The sequence below is a fragment of the Engraulis encrasicolus genome, chromosome 2, assembly GCF_034702125.1.
Source record: "Engraulis encrasicolus isolate BLACKSEA-1 chromosome 2, IST_EnEncr_1.0, whole genome shotgun sequence".
Classification (NCBI taxonomy): domain Eukaryota; kingdom Metazoa; phylum Chordata; class Actinopteri; order Clupeiformes; family Engraulidae; genus Engraulis; species Engraulis encrasicolus.
In genome coordinates this window covers 18,803,735-18,822,975 of record NC_085858.1, presented here as the reverse complement: position 1 = coordinate 18,822,975, position 19,241 = coordinate 18,803,735, and the positions used below count along the sequence as shown (strand labels likewise).

Here is a 19,241-nt window from a genome sequence, read left to right as displayed (position 1 = left end):
AGTTGAGCCTTATTGTTTTTCTTATTATTTTTTTTTAGCAATATTAAGCATTTTAGTTATTTTCTGGCACTAACTAATTAATCTATCCCATTAAAATAGTGTTATGAATCGTTACAACAAATATCCAACCCACATTATATTTTCATTGTTCCAACTGTGACTCTATTTGTCATTTTCAAACACAGAAACTGTCTTAGTGTAGGCCTATGATTTTGTTGTTCTGTAGGCAGCACTTAAAAAAATGAATGATAAACTTTGTGAGTCCCTTTTTTGTGAGGCCATTTCTGACTCAAGGGCGAACCGTCCCTCCCTACACTTTCATGAGTAGGCCTAGCAGGTAATAGACAAATATTCTAGCCCAGGGGTTCCCAAACTTAACCATGACAAGGCTCCCATATACCGGTTGATTTCAGCCAAGGACCACGCCATACTGTTTCTACTTACACACCCCCTTTCACAACCATAATCTAGGTATGTGAGTCAGTGCCCCACTGGGGTATATAAAACAGCAGTCCCATTTATACTGAGCCACAAGCTTTTTGTTTATTTTGGTGTACATTGTTCAATTTATTCAGTTACACATTTTGTTTTGCTATACTTTTCCCAACTTCCCACTTTGAAAAACACTATTATAGTCTATCGTAGGCTGGATTGGCAGTTCAGCAATCCATTATTGTACAGGTTAGATATGGCTGCAGCATGGGGGTCCCCTGATTGGCCACAAGTCAAACATTGCAGAATTGTGACAAGATTCAATTTTGAGGACTGTATCTGTTGCGTTCAGTTCAGTTGGTAGATGTGCTATACTTAATTCTTAGCTTCTATTTATGACAATGTCTATGAACATTCATTGCAAAATTGGCCTTTTTGGGGGGTGGCGAGCACCATAACCTGTAGCCTAGGGGCCCCAGGATAGCTTAAAGGGTTATGCCACTATTTTGGGGCTTGATACAGGTAAAATCGTTGGCTGGGGTTTATAAAGGTGGTAAAGTGTCTTATTTTGCATGTTAAGCGTTGTCTTGCTTTAAGACAAGTTAAAAGAGGGAGTATGTAGCTAAGCTAGTGAAAGTCAATGGATCACTGTAGCATGCTACACGGATGCATTGACTTTCACTAGCTTAGCGACATGCTCCCTCTTTTAACTTGTCTTAAAGCAAGACAACGTCTTACGTGAAAAATAAGACACTTTACCACCTTTAAAAACCACAGCCAACCATTTTACCTGTATTAAGCCCCAAAATAGTGGCATACCCCTTTAATACAGCCCTGTCCATTCTACCAGTGTAAAATAGAAGCCACAGCTTTTCTGACAGACCTATCTAACGGACAATTAATAACCTCTTGTAATGTGTGGTTTTACAGCAGTGTGTGTGTGTGTGTGTGTGTAGGTGATTTTTGTCAATTTCTTCTACGTATGTTTAGTTTAACTGCACATTGGAGACTGGTCATGTGCAATTTCATACTTCTGTGATAACCCTGTTACATACATTTTTGACAATTAAGTACACTTGACCGCTTAGTTACATTATACCCCACATCAAAAGGTGCACACACGTTTTAGAGGCATAAATCTTTATTGTGAATGGCGCAGGGAGCTGGGGTGCCCATACAGCCCATCACCTTTAAAAAGCTGCATGCCAACACACACTCTCATTCCTTGGTATGCTTCAGGCAGGAAAAAAAAACATCCAAAAGAAAAAGGTAGGAACCAGTCTCCCCATCAACATCTGTCTTCACACTTTAGTGATAATGAATCATGTACAACTGATCTCTGTCCACTGAAACACCAAATTACGGCTTAAGAGCACATGAAAACATAACCATACTGAAGTCAAGTGGAGATTTATTTTTGCTTCCCGCTCTGCACCATCAGAACCATGTATTTGTTGGCAAGACTGCATGACAATCTTTCAGTCTCTGCTACTCGGAGTGGAATACATTTTAGTGGCAAGAAGATGAAACAAGGGCACGTATGTTAGAAGCAAATAGTTCAGTGACAATCCTGTTTGTAAATCAACTCAAAGTACAGAGAGAGTAGTTCTAGAGTTGTTAATAGTGCCAGAAGATCAAATTCACAGGGTACTTTTTTTTAATAGAGAGATTTACCCTTTAATCACCCTGTATTGTCACTTGACCATTTACTTGAAACACTTCTCTGGTCTGACCATAGGGGATTGTAGGTGAGACTGTTTGGCGACCAGTGGCCAGTAAATCTCAAAAAGAAAGAAAGAAAGAAAAAAAATCCATACGAATATACACTGTATTTGTAGAGGAGTTTTGGGGATTTGGACACATACAGCCATCGCTTATACAATTAAAGCTGGGGACGTGCTTGCTGCAGGATAAGCACACAATTTATGTCTATTTTGACACTATGTGATACCTCCAGTATCGTGCGTAGATCTCTGATAGGTCTTTTGGCATGTATGTGCACTCAGTCGCACACAGTTGCGTGCGTAAATTTAAGTCAGACAGCAAGCATGTCCCCGGCCTAAGCGGTGACAAGGGAGCAAGTATCCATAAACAATGATTTCAGTTTAAAAAAAAAAATGTACTAAAAAAAAAAAAAAAAGCTAAAATGAAGCCTTTGGTAGGATCTCCACATTCCACTCCATCTTGCACCACCTCCACTCCACTCAGCCACTCTACGCCCTCCTCAAAGGAGATGGTCTACCAACGCTGAGGTAATCGACCTTCCACGTCTGGTTACACATGTATGTTCCCTACACTGCAGCTCCCTCTGCTCGTCAGGCACCTCGTCTTGCTCTGCCCAAACCCGTTAACCTCGCCCTGGCCCTGGCCCTGACCCTGGTCCTCACCCTCCTGCTGCTGCCACCCACAATTCATATAGTAGTAAATGTACATCAGTCATCCACACATGCTCACATTCTCACACGCAGGCACACACACGCATTCAACACACACACACACACACACACACACACCACCTCCATCTGCCCTGCACACATGCTCTCAGTGGCTCGGTAAACCGTTCTTCCCAATCCCGGTCTTTTTGTTCTAGAGCTCCCCGGACTCCCGCTCTTCTGAACTGGAGCGCCTGTCCGGGGAGGGCGAGTGCTCCTCGCGGCCCCTGGGCACGTCTGGGGAGGCCGACCACTCCTCGTCCATCATCAGCCTCTCCGTGTCCCTGTGCGGAGGCACCTCATTCATGCCGCCGCGGCTGCCCTCTTGGCCCATGCCCTCTTGGCCCATCTCCTCCTGGCCCGGAGAGTAGCCCCTCTCCCTCTGGTGGGGCGAGCGGTCCCTGGACGACCTAGGAACAACAACCGTGGGAGGGGATATGTCACAAACATGTTGATATGTCATAGCAAGAACACCCAAGGATTTGAGTATCCATGGGATGTTTATTTAGAACAGAATGCACTTGGTTTTAGCCTATGGCCAGCTATCATTTCAAATCTGACTTTTATTCTCTCAATATTGTGTTTAACCGGATCACACCACACTCACGATTAAAAGGTGCCAAACATTAACAAAAACTGTAAAATTGAAAGAAAAATGTCTGCACACTTAAATCCCCTTTGTGTTCTTTTTAATAATAGGCCAAGCTTTCGGTCCGAATGCCAAAAGCTTGGCCTATCATTAAAAAGAGCACAAAGGGGATTTAAGTGTGCAGACATTTTTCTTTCAACCTCTTAATATTTACCATGAATGCTCTGAGTTCAGGGCTAATTGCTACACTTCCTGAATGTGGATGTCAGTCATTGTCATCTGTGTCTTACAGCAGAATAAAAAGATGATAAAAGTCTGGGCCGAAGGACATAATAGTGTGCCAGTGTCTATAGCAGGGGTGTTTAACACAAATTTGGCCCACAGTGGCCTAACTAATGGGACCTGAGTTTGACAGCCCTGGTCTATAGCAAAAGTCCATTACCTCTTCTTCTTGCTCTTGTGGGAGTGAGGGTGAGAGTGGGAGCGTGAGCGATGCCGGTCCTTGTGCCTGTGTCTGTGCCTCCTCTCTCTGTCTCTGTCTCTATCCCTCTCCCCTCCCTCCTCACGCGACCGCGACGACTTGTGACGTCTTGCATGGCGAGAAGAGCTGCTTCCATCCCTAAAACATGGAGAGGTGCCACAGTTAACTCAGAAAACTCATACATGAAGTTGCATCATTGTTTTTTTCCCTCCCAGAACCAACTCCACACCACCGCTGCATGCTACAAACACTGTCAGCTACACAATCCAAAGATAGACTTTTGCAGAAGACACTTAATTAGTTAGGCATTCATTTCTGTCAGGTGTCGTCATATCATGTGTACTTCAGAGATCCATATTTGAAAATGCCCAGTACACTTTAACTTCAGTGTAAAGCAATATTTTGTGGAAGCAAAGGAATGCTGTTGACTGAATAAAAAAACAATACTATTTGATATTCATATACCAAATGAAGCATCCTGCACTAAATTAAATTAGGGCATAAAAAGCATTTAGCATTTATCATGCCCCACTGTACCATTTCCTGCTGTTACAGACCGTCTGCAACCTTGAACAGAGCTATAGAGCTTGAAAGTGACGTCACTTCCCCCAATTTCATGGGACCTCAACAACGTTTTTAGCCGAAAATCGTAGCATGTAATCCAATGGCGGTATTAAAATGATATATCGATCCCCTTCGAGTTGTGCCACAAGCTCCATATATGTTGTTTCTGATATTTTTGTTTAATTTTTCGTGCGAACCCCCAAACTTTTTAGAAAGCTGTGTTTCTTTAAATTTTTCATGCAGACGGCCTCGGAACAAAACATTGATACTTATGCATTAATAATCGTTATCTAGCCTCTTAAACAGCATATTTGTAGTCCAGCGCATATAATGACTGAGATCAGAAGATATTTACTCGCTACCATGTTGTTAGATGGTCAGCTTAGGTCCCGTGAAATAAGGGGCGGGACTTTCAAGCTCTATAGAATGAATAACACACCACATTTCTCCCTTAACCTCCCACTCTCCCTCCCTTTTCCCTGGTGACTAGCCAACATACGCTACCCTTTTCAACATGCCTGAGTGATGCTTCTTTTAGGCCAGGAGTGGGGGACCCATGTCTCGAGGGCCGTTTGCGACTCTTGAGGCCGTTGTAACCCCCCCCCCATATAATTTTAATGTATTGCAGCTTCACATGAAATGTGACATATTTTGTAAAGGAAACTTAAAAAATACATTTACATACAATTAAGTTATATTGAGGGGAACTAAAGAAGGTGGAGTCTGTTTTAAAGGTGGCTGCCTTCAATATAAGCCTAAAGTGCAGGGAGAAATCCTGGTTTGTGGTCATAATGAAAGCCCATTGGGAAACTCCAACTCCCATTGTCATTGTGACACAGCACTCCACAGCACACAAGTGAACACTGCACACTGCACACAACGAAATTGCATTTTATGCCTCACCCGTGCAAGGGGGCAGCCCTCAGTGGCGCCCCATGGGGAGCAGTGCGGCGGGACGGTACCATGCTCAGGGTACCTCAGTCATGGAGGAGGATGGGGGAGAGCACTGGTTGATTACTCCCCCCACCAACCTGGCGGGTCGGGAGTCGAACCGACAACCTCTGGGATGCAAGTCTGACGCCCTAACCGCTCACCCATGACTGCCCATACGCCCCTCGGAGGATGTATATGACCCTTGGATAAACTTGAAGTGGCCCTTCGAATGAAAAAGGTTCCCCACCCCTGATTTAGGGATATGGAATCAGCTTCTGTGTGGAGTCCCTCCTATGCCGCACATCTTGGGTACATTCATGAAGAATACGGAAATTCTGTCTCGCATAATCCGCTTCTGTTTAATTAATGTGCCAACATATCTGCCAGGGCCATTATGATAGCATTGTGGAGCCATGACTTCATTTCAAGTGTTCTGATGACTATTGTTACTGTAAAATGTGTTGGTGTAACAGCAGCGCGTAACACCAAAAACAAAAACACAGTGGGCCTAAGGAGTAAGATACAAATGTAACATTCACCTGTATCTCTCCGCACTTCTGGATCTTGATCTGAAAAGGACAAAGGCAACAGAGGGGCATTTTCACTGTTACTTATTGTTGATAGGGAGTATGAATATACTGAGCAGTGCTGAGATGCACCTCAAGCATTTTTCTTTCCTAAAAACATTGTTCCTGTGCGATGATGGACATTAACCTTAATGGTGATATACTTAAAAAAGCATTTACAGATATATTCGTAGTAGACATATTCACTGAACTTTCAAAGCACAAGTTAAAATCTCCTTGACAGTTCAATGCAAAGGTATGGTGTAGTACTTTAACATCATGCGCAGCTGGAACAATGGATAGGGCTAACTACAGGTGTACACTTAGAGACCAGAGCAAAAAAGGTGTTGATTTCTCTATGGAGGGTCGCGAATTGAGCGACCAAAGCAAATTTGCCAGGAGCAAAGCAAATTGGTCGACCAGAGTGAATGTCAGCCAATATTGTGATAATGACCTGTGACGCGATTCAGCAAAATCCAATCGGAATGTTCATACAGTGCCCTCCATTATTATTGGCACCCCTGGTTGAGATGTGTTTTTTAGCTTCCAATTATTATTATTTTTCTCTAAATAATATGGGACCTTAATGGAAAAAAAGAGAAAAGTCCAACCTTCAATACAAGTGCATTTAATCAGTGGGGAAAAAATCCCACATAAAGAAATAATTATTTGACATCAAATAATGTGTGTCACAATTATTAGCACCCCTGTTGTTAATATTTTGTACAACCCCCTTTTGCCAACAAAACAGCACCTAATCTTCTCCTATAATGTTTCACAAGATGGGAAAAGACAGAAAGAGGGATCTTCAGCCATTCCTCTTTGCAGAATCTCTCTAAATCATCCAGAGACCTGGGTCCTCTCCTCTGTACTCTCCTCTTCAGCTCACCCCACAGGTTCTCAATGGGGTTGAGGTCTGGGGACTGAGATGGCCATGGGAGGAGCTTGATTTTGTGTCTGGTTAACCATTTCTGTGTAGATTTGGCCATATGTTTAGGGTCATTGTCTTGCTGAAAGACCCAGTGACGACCCATCTTCAGCTTTTTTGGCAGAGGGCAACAGATTTTGATTTAAAATGTCCTGGTATTTCAAAGCATTCATGATGCCATGCACCCTAACAAGCTTCCCAGGGCCTTTGGAAGCGAAACAGCCCCACAGCATCACTGACCCACCCCCATACTTCACAGTGGGTATGAGGTGCTTTTCAGCATGCGCATCTTTCGTGGCACGCCAGACCCACTTAGAGTGTTTGTTGCCAAAAAGCTCAATCTTGGTCTCATCTGACCAAAGCACACGGTCCCAGTTGAAGCCCCAATACCGCTGGGCGAACTCCAGACGTTTGCGTTTATGATTGTGGGTGAGGAAAGGTTTTCTCCGTTCATGCCTCCCAAACAGCTTGTTGGCGTGTAGACAGCGCCTGATGGTTGATTTGGAGACTTTGTGACCCCAGGATGCTACCATTTGTTGTAATTCTGTAACAGTGAGCTTTGGAGATATTTTGATTTCTCTTACCATCCTCCTCACTGTGCGTGGTGGCAAAATAAACTTGGGTCCTCGTCCAGGCTTGTTTACCACTGATCCAGTTGTTTTGAACTTCTCAATTATTCCTCTCACAGTAGATATGGGCAGCTGCAGTTGAGTGGCAATCTTCTTGTAGCCTCTGCCTGACCTGTGAAGGTCGACGCACATCTGCCTCACTTGTATGCTGTGTTCCTTTGTCTTTCCCATGTTTAAGAGTGGATAAGAGAAATGGCCTCGGTGTCACGTCATAGTTATACCCCAGGGAAACAGGAAGTGATGAATTACTAATTAAATGTTCCTACATACTCTGGTAAACTTTGTAAACTACTGTAGAAATGACAGAAATGCTTCAATTATATTTATTTCCTGGGAATTATTAAGGGTGCCAATAATTGTGGAACAGGTGATTTAATGAAAAATAATTATTTTTTAGTCAGGGATTTTTTTTATTTTCCTACAATTCATTTGAGTTGAAGCCTACATTTTCCTACAATTTTCAGTGTGACAGTATTCTTCTGCAATAAACACTGAATTTATTTTAAGGCTTTTAACACATCTCAACCAGGGGTGCCAATAATTATGGAGGGCACTGTATCTTCTAATGTACCAGGCTGACAAGCCAAAGCCCTTATGTGATTAGCTAAATCAAACTTGTCAATAATCACGTCCAGAGCGAATACAATGAATTGGTGGCAAAACTTCAACGACCTCGGCTACTTGGTAGCTTTTGTCATTTCTGGTTTACACATACACTAATAGTCAAGACCTCACCTCACTTCTCATCAACTCACCTCCGTCTCTCTCGGTCTATACGTCGTTCTCGTTCTCTCTCCATTTCTCTCTCTCGCTCTCTTTCCCTCTCCCTTTCCCTCTCACGCTCTCTCTCTCGTTCGCGTTCCCACTCCCTCTCCTGTTGCTCTTCTTTGTCTCGCTCCTCCCGTCTCCTGGTCCTCATCGTTTCCTGTTTCTCTGCCACAGATTTCTAAGGACAGAAACCCAGAAAAGAATTTAAACATGCCCAGAAAACATTCAATCAAAACTGCACACAAATGAAAAATGTACATTAAAATCAACCAATATGTGGTTTCCAATGATTCCACAAAACCAAAACCAAACCACAAGCAAACCAAGTACATCACACAGACACTCAGGTTCGTACACATCATCTTACCCTAAGCTTATCAAGCTTCTCGCGAATTTCTATGAATCCCAAATGCAGCTTTCCTCCAAAGTGGTCCGCCAGGCGCCGGTCATTGTCATGGAGACCAAGGTAGGCAGAGCACACCTCACACACCCGGAGTTTCTGCTGCTGGAAGCTTGAAGCTGGCATGGAGTTTCTGTAAACATCCTGTGTTATACAAACAAAATTATTTAGATAATTACAATACTTTCATAACAAGGCTGTGAGCAAAGCTTCCCCTCCCAAGAAGACCATGAAAGCTTTTTGTGTTCTTTTTAGTTCGCTTACTTTATGAGTAATCTCTGTGTGCGTGATCTCTGTTGCTGTTTTTAGGCCGTCGAGAACAGTGCTGGTGCCCGTTCTCGCACCCGTTACATTCAAAAACGCTTAACACTGAACAACTCACGTTTTTCATACCAGATTGTGAGCTTCACCACATGTGACCGTGTTATCGGGGTGAACCTGCTGACGTCTATACTAGGTTGTCAACACATTTCACAGAGGAATACATTCTTTTCTGTCGTTTTTATCTGGTTCACAAACGCTCAGATTTTCAGCAAGAGCGTGTCAGTCAGGTCAATATTGTTTTGTGTTTCAGTTTATTGCAAATACAGTAACTATGGCTGCAAGACAGACAGAATTTGGTCGATTCAAGATAAGGTACAGAAACAGACACCAGCACAGGTCAGTCGGCCTGAACGCGTTTTGTGTGCATGCGCCCTGAGGGCTCTAAAATAACAGCAGCCATTCAGTTTGGTTGGTAGAAAAGTATACTTACCAGCCACTTGTGACTAATGGAGAGTGTATGTTAGACCAGTAAGATTTAACATCTACTAGCAAAACTAAAAAACCTGTGTAAGCTAATAAAGAGCCCACAGATGTAATTCCGTAAAGAAAATGAGCACTCCAGGCTCTTCTATTTGGATAATGCATCACTACGTCAAGGTTACCCTAACCTGATTTACTACTGAGCCAGGTTCTTGGAATACTGCAAGAAGGTATGTGCCTTGAGCACTCTAAATTAACAGCCAAATGCTGGTGAAAATTCAGTTCGGCTGGTAGAAAAGTATATTTACTGGCCACTTTGATTAATAGAGAGAGTATGTTTGAGTGTTTTTTTCCAACCATTTTTGAGCCAAGGCACACTTTTCATTGAAAAAAAATCTCACGGCACACACCAACCAAAAAAGTTAAATAATTGATACTAGGCCTATAGGCTATATACAGCCCATTAAAAAGGGCTGTATTTTGAACACAAACATTGCAAACAAAAAATACTGTAATCCTGTTTGAAAAAATAAAATAAAATAAAAAAAATAGTAGCATATGTAGTAGACCTATTATTGCAGTTTGTCATTAGGGTAAAGCTATATTAATTGAGCTCAAATATTCAATGATAAGTCCAATCCACTCATTTTACCGACCCAGAACCACTCATACGTTTGAATGCTTTGAACTCTTAATTGACATTTGTGACAGGTCTAAATTTGCGATTTGGGATGAATCTGCTGATCGTTGATTCAGGACGCGTTTACTTAATTATGTGCAAATGCGAAGAGATAACAGAATACAGCCTAATGGAAATACGGACAGGTTTTTAATATCGTGCAAATTGTTAAATAAATGTATTTTATGGGGACACAAGAATAACGTATTTCTTTCTTCAGTAACTAGAACCATTTGAGTAACATTTAAATGCCTTATGTGTAACTACTGAGACTTGAGGACGAGGAGGCAAGTGTCAGAAGAAATAAGCAAATACACTTGACACTGCGGTTGGTAATTTATCATTCCCCATTCTTGTAGGCCTACTGCAAAGTGTATTGCCGTCTTGTTCTTGATGTATCTCTCAATATTAATAAAGACAACAATAAAAAAAACAGCAGTGTCAAGCAGCTGAACTTACACTGAGACAAAAAAGGTGTGCACTGTCTCCATTGTCTGGTTGATAATGTACGCAGTTCCACAGCCCTAACTGCCAAAGGTGCCAAACTGAAAGCGTTCTGTGACCCTCAAAGATGTGATCGTGTCTCAAAACTAGGGCTGCCCAGACTATTAACCGCTATCGATTACGTCAATTGCGTAAATAAGTCGAAGTGTTCAACATACCGCCGATAACGTGATTTGCGCAACAACAACAAAAATTGATTTGCGCGAGCCGCGAGGTAGACGTGCTAAACAGAAGCGGAGAAAATGGCAGAGGCTGAAAGTCCGATGGTGTCAGTGTCAGACGAAGATGAAGGTAGCAGTGGCACCACAAATCAGCCCAATAAAAAAAAAAAAGTGATTTGCGCGAGCCGCGAGGTACGTGCTGAAAACAGAAGCGGAGAAAATGACAGAGGCTGCACGTCCAAGGGTGTCGGTGTCAAACGAAGAGGAATGTAACAGTGGCCCCACTAATCAGCCCAATAAACGGACAAAGACATCTAAAGTGTGGCGATATTTTAAAGACAAGGCACAAGACTTGGTCGTATTTCTGTAGGAGACTTACAGATGGTGTAACTTCAATCTGCTCATTACCGTGCCGTGCCGTGCCGCGGCAGCGCACCGTGATCATTACACCCTGTGGCCATTCGGAATGCGGGGGGCAGTATAGCACTGCTTTTGCAGAGCAGCGTCTGCCTGTGCTTGTACGTCTGTCTGTGCTCCCGTGATTGTCCATCCCCCAGTTTTAGTAGTAGTAGAAATGCAGTCAGCAAATTGCATGTTTTATTTAGCATTGGGCATTTGATAGGGCATTTGATAATAACACAAGTGTGAGCCCTAAACAAGACCACCATGTGAATTTAAACTCGACTTTTTTTCTGTCTTGCATTCACCGTCTCCCAATCGTCCCTAACTTATTTCGGCACTATTCAAGCCAGGAACGGGTAGGCCTATCCTCAGGATACAGAGTTTGCATACCTACTACAATTTGAACCGGTAAAGACAATTAAAACCGAGTCAATCAGACAGGAACACCATTGTAATTAAGTGTGTCCCGTGACGCCAGCATGAGAGAGATCGCATTTTAAATTTGGCGACGACATTCTGTCTTCAAAACTGGCATCGGCCGCTTCCAATTTAGGACCATAGGCCTATTCAACCGTTTCCACAACCTCACTGATCACAGTTGCTTCATCTCTAATGCCAGGGCTAAGAATAACCAAAATAGCAAAACAGAGTAGGCTAATAAACCGTAATGGAGAGACTGAGGAGACATGAAATCAAGCGGCGGAGTTCGGACCATTTTGAGTGGACCGATGTCGCTTGCTTTGTGTAGCCCTATCAAGCAAGCCTGTCTGTCTCATTTGTGCGATGAGCACAAAAACACAAATTGAACCACTCGTATAGTGTGAGTCAAACAGACATGAACAACATTGTAGCCTAATGAAGTAGTGCCCCGTCATGTCAGCATGAGAGAGGTGATTTTACATTTGGCGACGACATTCCGTCTTTAAAACTGGCGCATGCCGCTTCCCCTATTGCAGGCTATTACCTGATCTACACTGTCGTTACCACAAAAAACAAGGTAGCACAACTTAATACTATTACTAGCCTATATATCTGGTAGCCTAAATAGTAGGTTGAAGACGGGGGTATTATTGGTGCACTGTTTTTTTTTTTTTGCGAAGCAGAGTAATCTGCTTCAGTGTAGCTCATTGTACGTTGATCCCTCCCTCAGTTTTAGGCTACAAGTGGAAAGAGTCAGCCAATTGCGCGTTGCACGTAACATTGGGTAGGCTATTTGATAATAACACAAGCGTGATCCCTAAACAAGACCGCCAGTCGACGGTGTTTTGTTTTCATTATTCTGTCCTGCATTCACCGTCTCAATTCCGCTCCTAACTTATAGGCTAAGTGATGTCTGTTAATTATTTCTGCACTACCTATTCAAGTCAGGAACGGATATCCTCAGGAAAGCCTACGGACTAATAGGTTGAAGACATTTTTTTGTATTGGTGCTTGTGAACATTTCATCCTTTCAATGCGCTGTTGTGCGCAATCGACGGGATTCCGGTTAACTGGGGATGTGATGCACACATGACAAGACATCTGTTACACCAGGTGTGGCTAATCATCTGTGATTAGGACTGCAAATTCAGTTGCTTCGGTGGAGATGCGAACCAACAGTATGACTGGGGAACTATGACTCCTTCGGAGGCTGGATAACCTGTCGCGCCACGACATGTCACAAAAGGCTGTGCAGTCCCGTGCACTGCACTGCACTGCACTGCTGCACCCACCCCCTCCCCCACAGACAAACATTCATGTTCTGAAAAGTTCAACACGTTCTGAAAATTTTAGCCGCTTTGCATTAAGTTTTCGAGCAGACACTTGTCCACGGTGACGCAACATCGAAAGAGAAACGCAGAGACTGTTCACAAATAACTGAATAAAGATTTCATTAAAAAAAAACACAGCATTTCTATGAAAATGTGCTGGGTGACCACACTGCCTATGCTTATCCAGATGCACGTATAGCAACAATGAGAAAGAGAGACAGAGAGCGATTAGCGCGTATCTGTGTGTGTAGTGTGTGTGTGTGTCTGTGTCGGGGAACATTTGAAGTGAAAAAACCACCCTCCCCCACTTCAGCATCAGATGTTGGTGGTCTACAAGTCAATCCTTGTTTACCCGACTATCTTGTAGCCCAGTCATGAAGTTCATAAAGCCGGTAGCCTATAGGCCAAGATATCCAAAATCCCTCCGCAAATGTCTGCATTGCCTGAGTTCATAGGCTAAAACAACTTTATTTAGGCCTGACTTATTTAGCTTACTTTATTAGCCTTATTTAGGACTATTATCGTATTTAGGCTTTAACGTGGGCCTATTTTACAAAATATCGAAAGAAGAAAAAGACACGACAGACAAGTTGAGGCTTACTGATCGTAGCCTATTACAGCAAACCGAACATGCGCTTTGTGAACAGACTAGCCTGAGGGCAAACATCTTCTTGGCAATATTGAGATAACCAGGCCATGCCAGGAATTCAACTACCTGGGCACACACTAAAATACTGACAGACTACAATTGCTTGGATCTTCAGTGGGTTTCGTGGGTCCGGGGGGATGGGTGGTGATGGCACGCTTGATGTATTTTTCCCCACCCCATGCATGCACGCGGATACACAGGGTCGGGACATTCACCCAATGAATGACTGAGTGCGGCTAAATATGCCTGTTGCATATCGTAGCCTAATTATTCACACATCACGTCAAGTCACAAATTAGTAGTCTCTTGCAGTTGACCTATGCCAAATTAACGTCCTCCCTGTAAGGCTGCACTAATTCAAACAGGTAGAGGAGTCGGCTTAGCCTATAGCCAAAGTCTATAAAATGTAGCCTATTTTTTGTAATTTCCAATTATCTAGGCTATGTTTACGATAATGACTTGTTGCGCTACGACGGTGCTCAAGACAAGTTGGAACATAGTCATCTCCCATTAAAAAACGGCTGGGGTGTCACACCGGGAAGACCGCAGTCTTCTCTTTGCTGCCTAAATTGTAACAGTTTAAATGCCTCATCTCCAAGCAGCACAATCGAAACTATTGGCTATCTAGCTTGTGAGTTTGGCTGGGAGGCCTATTCAACAAGACGAGTCAATTGGAATTAGGTCTTGCGAAGAGTGGAAAGAGTTTCGTTACAGGCTACGTCGCGTGTGTGTGTGTGGGCGAGAGAGGGAGAGAGAGAATTTTATTTTATTTTATTTGTTTTATTTTGATCCTGCTTTAAGTCAATGGGCGAGAGGGACGGATGAAACGGGTGTTTCATTCGTCCCGACAGTGTCTACTGACACTTAAATCCCCTTTGCCTGTAAACCTGACAACTTTGACTTTTCATACTTTCGGATATGTTAAAGTTTTCGAGTAAATCACAGTGTTTCATTCGTCCCGTGTTTCATTAGTCCCTGCTCTCCCCTACTGCCTAAACTGTAACAGTTTAAATGCGTCCTCTCCAAACAGTGTGTGTGTGTGTGTGTGTGTGTGTGTGTGTGTGTGTGTGTGTGTGTGTGTGTGTGTGTGGGCGAGAGAGGGAGAGAGAGAGAGCGAGGGAGAGAGGCGCTTAATTCCCCGCAGAAAGAGCAAGGCGATGTCTCCAAATATTAGACAAATGCATCTTATTTTAGTTAAGTAGACATCAGGGATGTATTTTGCTTAATAGCAACGCCGACCTGATTGGTTCATATTGCTCTGAATAGCCACAGAAGGCTAGGCTATATTTTAATGGGTTTACGCGCGCGAGGTCATCTAACTGTGGTCACAGTCGCCAGGTGCTATTATGAGAGGAAAACTAGCACGTTGGCAAACATTAAAGTCAGTTTAAGCCATGCATATGATGAACCAGTTTTCTTGTTTGAAAAAACACACTTCCCGGTGCGCAGGGTGCATGCATTTCTGACTGACCCAGATGAAATCGCATGAGGAACTCCATGATTATGAGATGACATTGCATATATTTCCCCTCTCTCTCCCTCTCCAAACCCAGTTGTACTTGGACTCACTTTTAACACCGCTGGCCTACCCAGGTGAATCGCAGCACACATTGTTTGCAGTGAGCCGTGCCGTGTGCGAGTGCTGTGTAACTTCACCCCTAATGTTTAACCTAGACTAGCGAGTGCAGTGTTGTAAATCACTAGGCATGGAACGGTTTGCGTCGCAAACCGAAACCGTACGGTCTGGATGTCACGGAACGGGGTGGTGCGCAACCGCACGGTGTCCACGGTTTCCAAAAAAAAAAGAGAGAGAGAGAGTGACCTCTGGCGCACGACGCAATTAAAATTCTACTACTTTTACAAGCATAGAACACAAAGACTACATAGGAAATTGGGTGTGGAAAGACTGATTTCTATCAGCCAACTGAAATGCATAATGTAACAGCATGCACCAGCTGACTACAGTAGGCTACAGTAGCCTGCGCAAGTGCAGGTCGGTCAGCAGCGTCTCCCTCTCCCAGCTCTCTCTCCACGTTAGCGCAAGTGACTGCCCCCAGCCTTTATTCTGACCAATTTAAATTAAATGAACATGAATTTACAAAAAATGACAGATTAGCAGAACAAAGTAGACTATGACTTACGTTACAGTAGCCTAGTGTAGGCTATATCCACGTGGCATTGAATGGGGATCCCAATGCGAGATAACTGAACATGTCCATCAGATTCACTGCGCTGTCCTTAACTGTTAGGCCTAATTATATGAGGCCAGTTAAACTCTGATGGAATGAAGGGGACTTTGTGCTGTTGCCTAGTTAACATTGATGTTTAACACTATAACCAAAATAAAACTTGACTGTTTTAACAGGCTCAGCTTCACAGGAGTTTTTTGAGACATTCTTGTGCATAGGCCTACAATTCTAAAAAAACGATCTTTTTAAATTATTTGTTACCTTAATTGTCACATTTTAACATAACCTAACCCTATCACTTGTTCACTTAAAATTGAATTTGACTTCTGATTTCACTTCTATGCCTCTCACGGCCGGCAGTTTCATGATAGGAAGCAACTTTCATCTTAGGCGCAAAACTCGCAGAAAGCGGTATCAAAATAAAAGTCCAATTCGTTCTCAGTGTGTCATTAACCAAAATAGTCATACTGCACTGACCTAATGGTCCCATTGCCTACAGGAGTGTAGCTGTTTTATTTTTACACATCAAATGTGTTATAGTAAGTAATATTTGAATATTTGTCAACTTAAAAGTTAGGACTTAGTTCTCCCTTTTTGTGAAATAAATGGAGCATGTTAAAATCATTGATATCTTTCCTCTTTCAGTAACTTCACCTTGTTACAGGTTAGGCCACACCAATTTAATTTGTTGGTTCTCGGATTTTTTCAGGAAAAAGTTGAAGCGAGAGGGCGAAAAAAAAAAAAAAAAAATTAGTCGTGTGGTAATACCACGGATGTAATAAGGGGACTGTTATGTTATACCACCTGTATATCAGCCTCACATGGACCTCCAAAGGAAGGTGCAAGACAGGCAAACACCTGGACATGGAGAAGGACAGTGTAGAAGGGAATTAAGGCAGCCAAATAGACCAGGCACAAAATTAGCTCATATGGCAATTATTATATTAATCTGGTTTGAATAAACTGAGATGATTCAACAGTCTGAAACCGCAGTCTTCATTGAACAAGACAGCAAATACAGCATTGTGACCATATCAATGGAATTACAAGCTATAAAAGTACAACTTTAGAATGTTAGACCACTTACAACAGTGACCAACAAGCACAAGTCCCAAAATCAATAAAATAAAAGACCAAAAATAATGTAATCTCACTCTTCTTTGAGTACAGAATGTGCACAAAATACTACTAGTAACAGAAAAAGTTACAGTAATTAAATTTTAACAAAACAAACAGTCCAATCTGATTCAGATTCTTGACTTTTTCTTGGCACTTCAGGGCTCCAGACTAACTTTTGCGTTGGTTGCACTGGTGCGCCTAAACATTTTTTTAGGTGCACCAGCACAAAATGTATGTGCACCCAAATGTTTTCACCACCCCATACACACACGCACTCAGCTTTAAAAAATAATTAAAATAATAACAATAGCAATAATTATAGCAACAACAACAATAAAAATAAAAATAATAATATAATAAAAATAATAATAATTATTATTATTATTATTATTATTATTATTATTATTATTATTATTATATTATTGTTGCTATATTTTAAAAGACCTGGAGCATTTCATGTGCTATAGACTAGTCTTCCAAATGTGCTCTTTATAAAAGACATGACAGTAGGCTACCTAACTAACACATCTTGACTACAAGCAGTTTGGCTGGTAGAAAAGACCAAATTAGTAGCCTTTTAGGCAGTATGTGTTTGACTAGTAAGATCAACATACCAGCCTTTTCTGCAATAAGGCTACGCACACGGCATAAGTACAGAGTTACAATATGAAGATAGATGGATGGATGGATGGATGGATGGATGGATTTTTTTTAACAAACCCTGCTAAAAATGTCATAATTTTTAAAATCATTAGGCACAAATAGCCTAGCCTATGTTTACAGTGGAATCTGAGGTGAATTGGGTTTTGTCTATTTTCCCGTTTTTGAGCGCTCTCCCTCTGCATAATGAGTGTGGTATCTAAGCAAGCGCTACGAATAGACACGACAGCACTAGTGCGCTGCGTCTGCGTTTTTGTGTGGCAATGCGTTTTTGTGTGGCAATGCGTTTTTGTGTGGCCATTTAGTTTTCCCCCGTGATTGTGACTCTCTCGTGTTTAAAATATCCTGAAGTCATTTCGCTGTTTCTACCGTGATAGTAACTCTCTCGTCCGTTGCAAAACTCGCCTGGTTGAGAACACAAAACTCGCTGGCACATGTGAACTCGGATAGTTGAGCGAAGTCGAACATTCTATTCTGAAACGTCGGGCTGCCTGTGAACGAGGAAGGGGGAGAAATTAAGCTACCGGTAACCCGGGGGGTTGCTTCCTCCAAGCGGGACCATAGTTGTTGTATTACTTTTTTAAAACTGCTATCCCACTCCACTAATTCCACTAAGAGCCATACTGTGTTTCACCGCTGCTACTGCTAACCCACAGGGGCTTCAACTTGCCATTGCATATTTGTCTGTAAAACCATTTGAATGTAACGCGTTTCCTGATTCGCTAGTCGTAATCGGCATGTTGAAAGGAGTGATTTTATTGGTTCTCTACGTCACATGACCTCCAACTACTAAAGAGACACCTCTCCGTTCATGAAAACATGCAGTCCTCGGGTTTTTTTAAGCGATTTCATTTTTTGGGGTATTGAAACTGTTTTTTTTTTTTTTTTCATTTTGATACAAAATACAAGCGGCGAATCCGAGAACCAACAAATTAAATTGGTGTGGCCTTAAATGAAGTCAAATTCAACATGCCCATGATAAGCTTACATTTTCATTGTCATTTTTATATTATACATTTCCAGTGCATAATGAATTTTATTTATTTAAAAAAATAAATAAATAAAAAAACAGAACCGTACAAAACCGAAAACCGTGACCTTGAAACCGTGATATGGACCGAATCGTGACTTTTGTGAACCGTACCACCCCTATAAATCACGTGGAATAAGTGCAGCGATTACCTGCGTAGCCTACTTAATTATGGAAGTGAGTGTCATTTGGACTGCCTATGGAATCAAGCCTACTGTCACCAAGCTCTTCCTGTCTCCCCAGCCTCGCAATGGATGGACACCTGGCCACCGCTCCTCCGCCTCCTTCGGAACTGATGACTGTGGGGGGGATCTCCAAGGAAATGGACATGGGACTGGGTTTGGAATTTCGGACTTGTATAGATTTGGGGTGCCCCGGGACTCTTTTAGATTTCTGTCAGTTAATAAATATTATTTTAAAACTCAATATTTGTGTCTTGGCGTATTTGTGGTGTACACTCTCCAGGGTATTTGGTAACAAGGAGAGGTGTCGCTGGAAAAATGTGCACTTTCTCACCTGCGACACATAACCCGACAGTTGGTTACACTTAATTTGAGCACGAAAACAGCAATATCAGTCGCTTGCTAATTTTTGCCAATGTGACAACATTCAATTCATTAGGGAAGTGTAG

General features: G+C 42.4%; 1 protein-coding gene across 1 annotated transcript in view; it reads right to left on the bottom strand.

Moving 5' to 3' along the window:
- Positions 1–1,826: 1,826 nt before the first annotated feature.
- The window catches only part of zgc:158803 (LUC7 domain-containing protein), a 28,193-nt gene continuing 10,778 nt past the window's right edge, over positions 1,827–19,241 (bottom strand). Inside the window, exons 6-10 of the mRNA XM_063223846.1 lie at positions 8,690–8,866; positions 8,310–8,500; positions 5,971–6,000; positions 3,896–4,072; positions 1,827–3,274 (exon numbers count right to left, since the gene is read on the bottom strand). Of these exons, the coding sequence (XP_063079916.1) occupies positions 3,019–3,274; positions 3,896–4,072; positions 5,971–6,000; positions 8,310–8,500; positions 8,690–8,866 (831 nt within the window). The 3' untranslated portion in view covers positions 1,827–3,018. The remainder of the gene's footprint in view (positions 3,275–3,895; positions 4,073–5,970; positions 6,001–8,309; positions 8,501–8,689; positions 8,867–19,241) is intronic.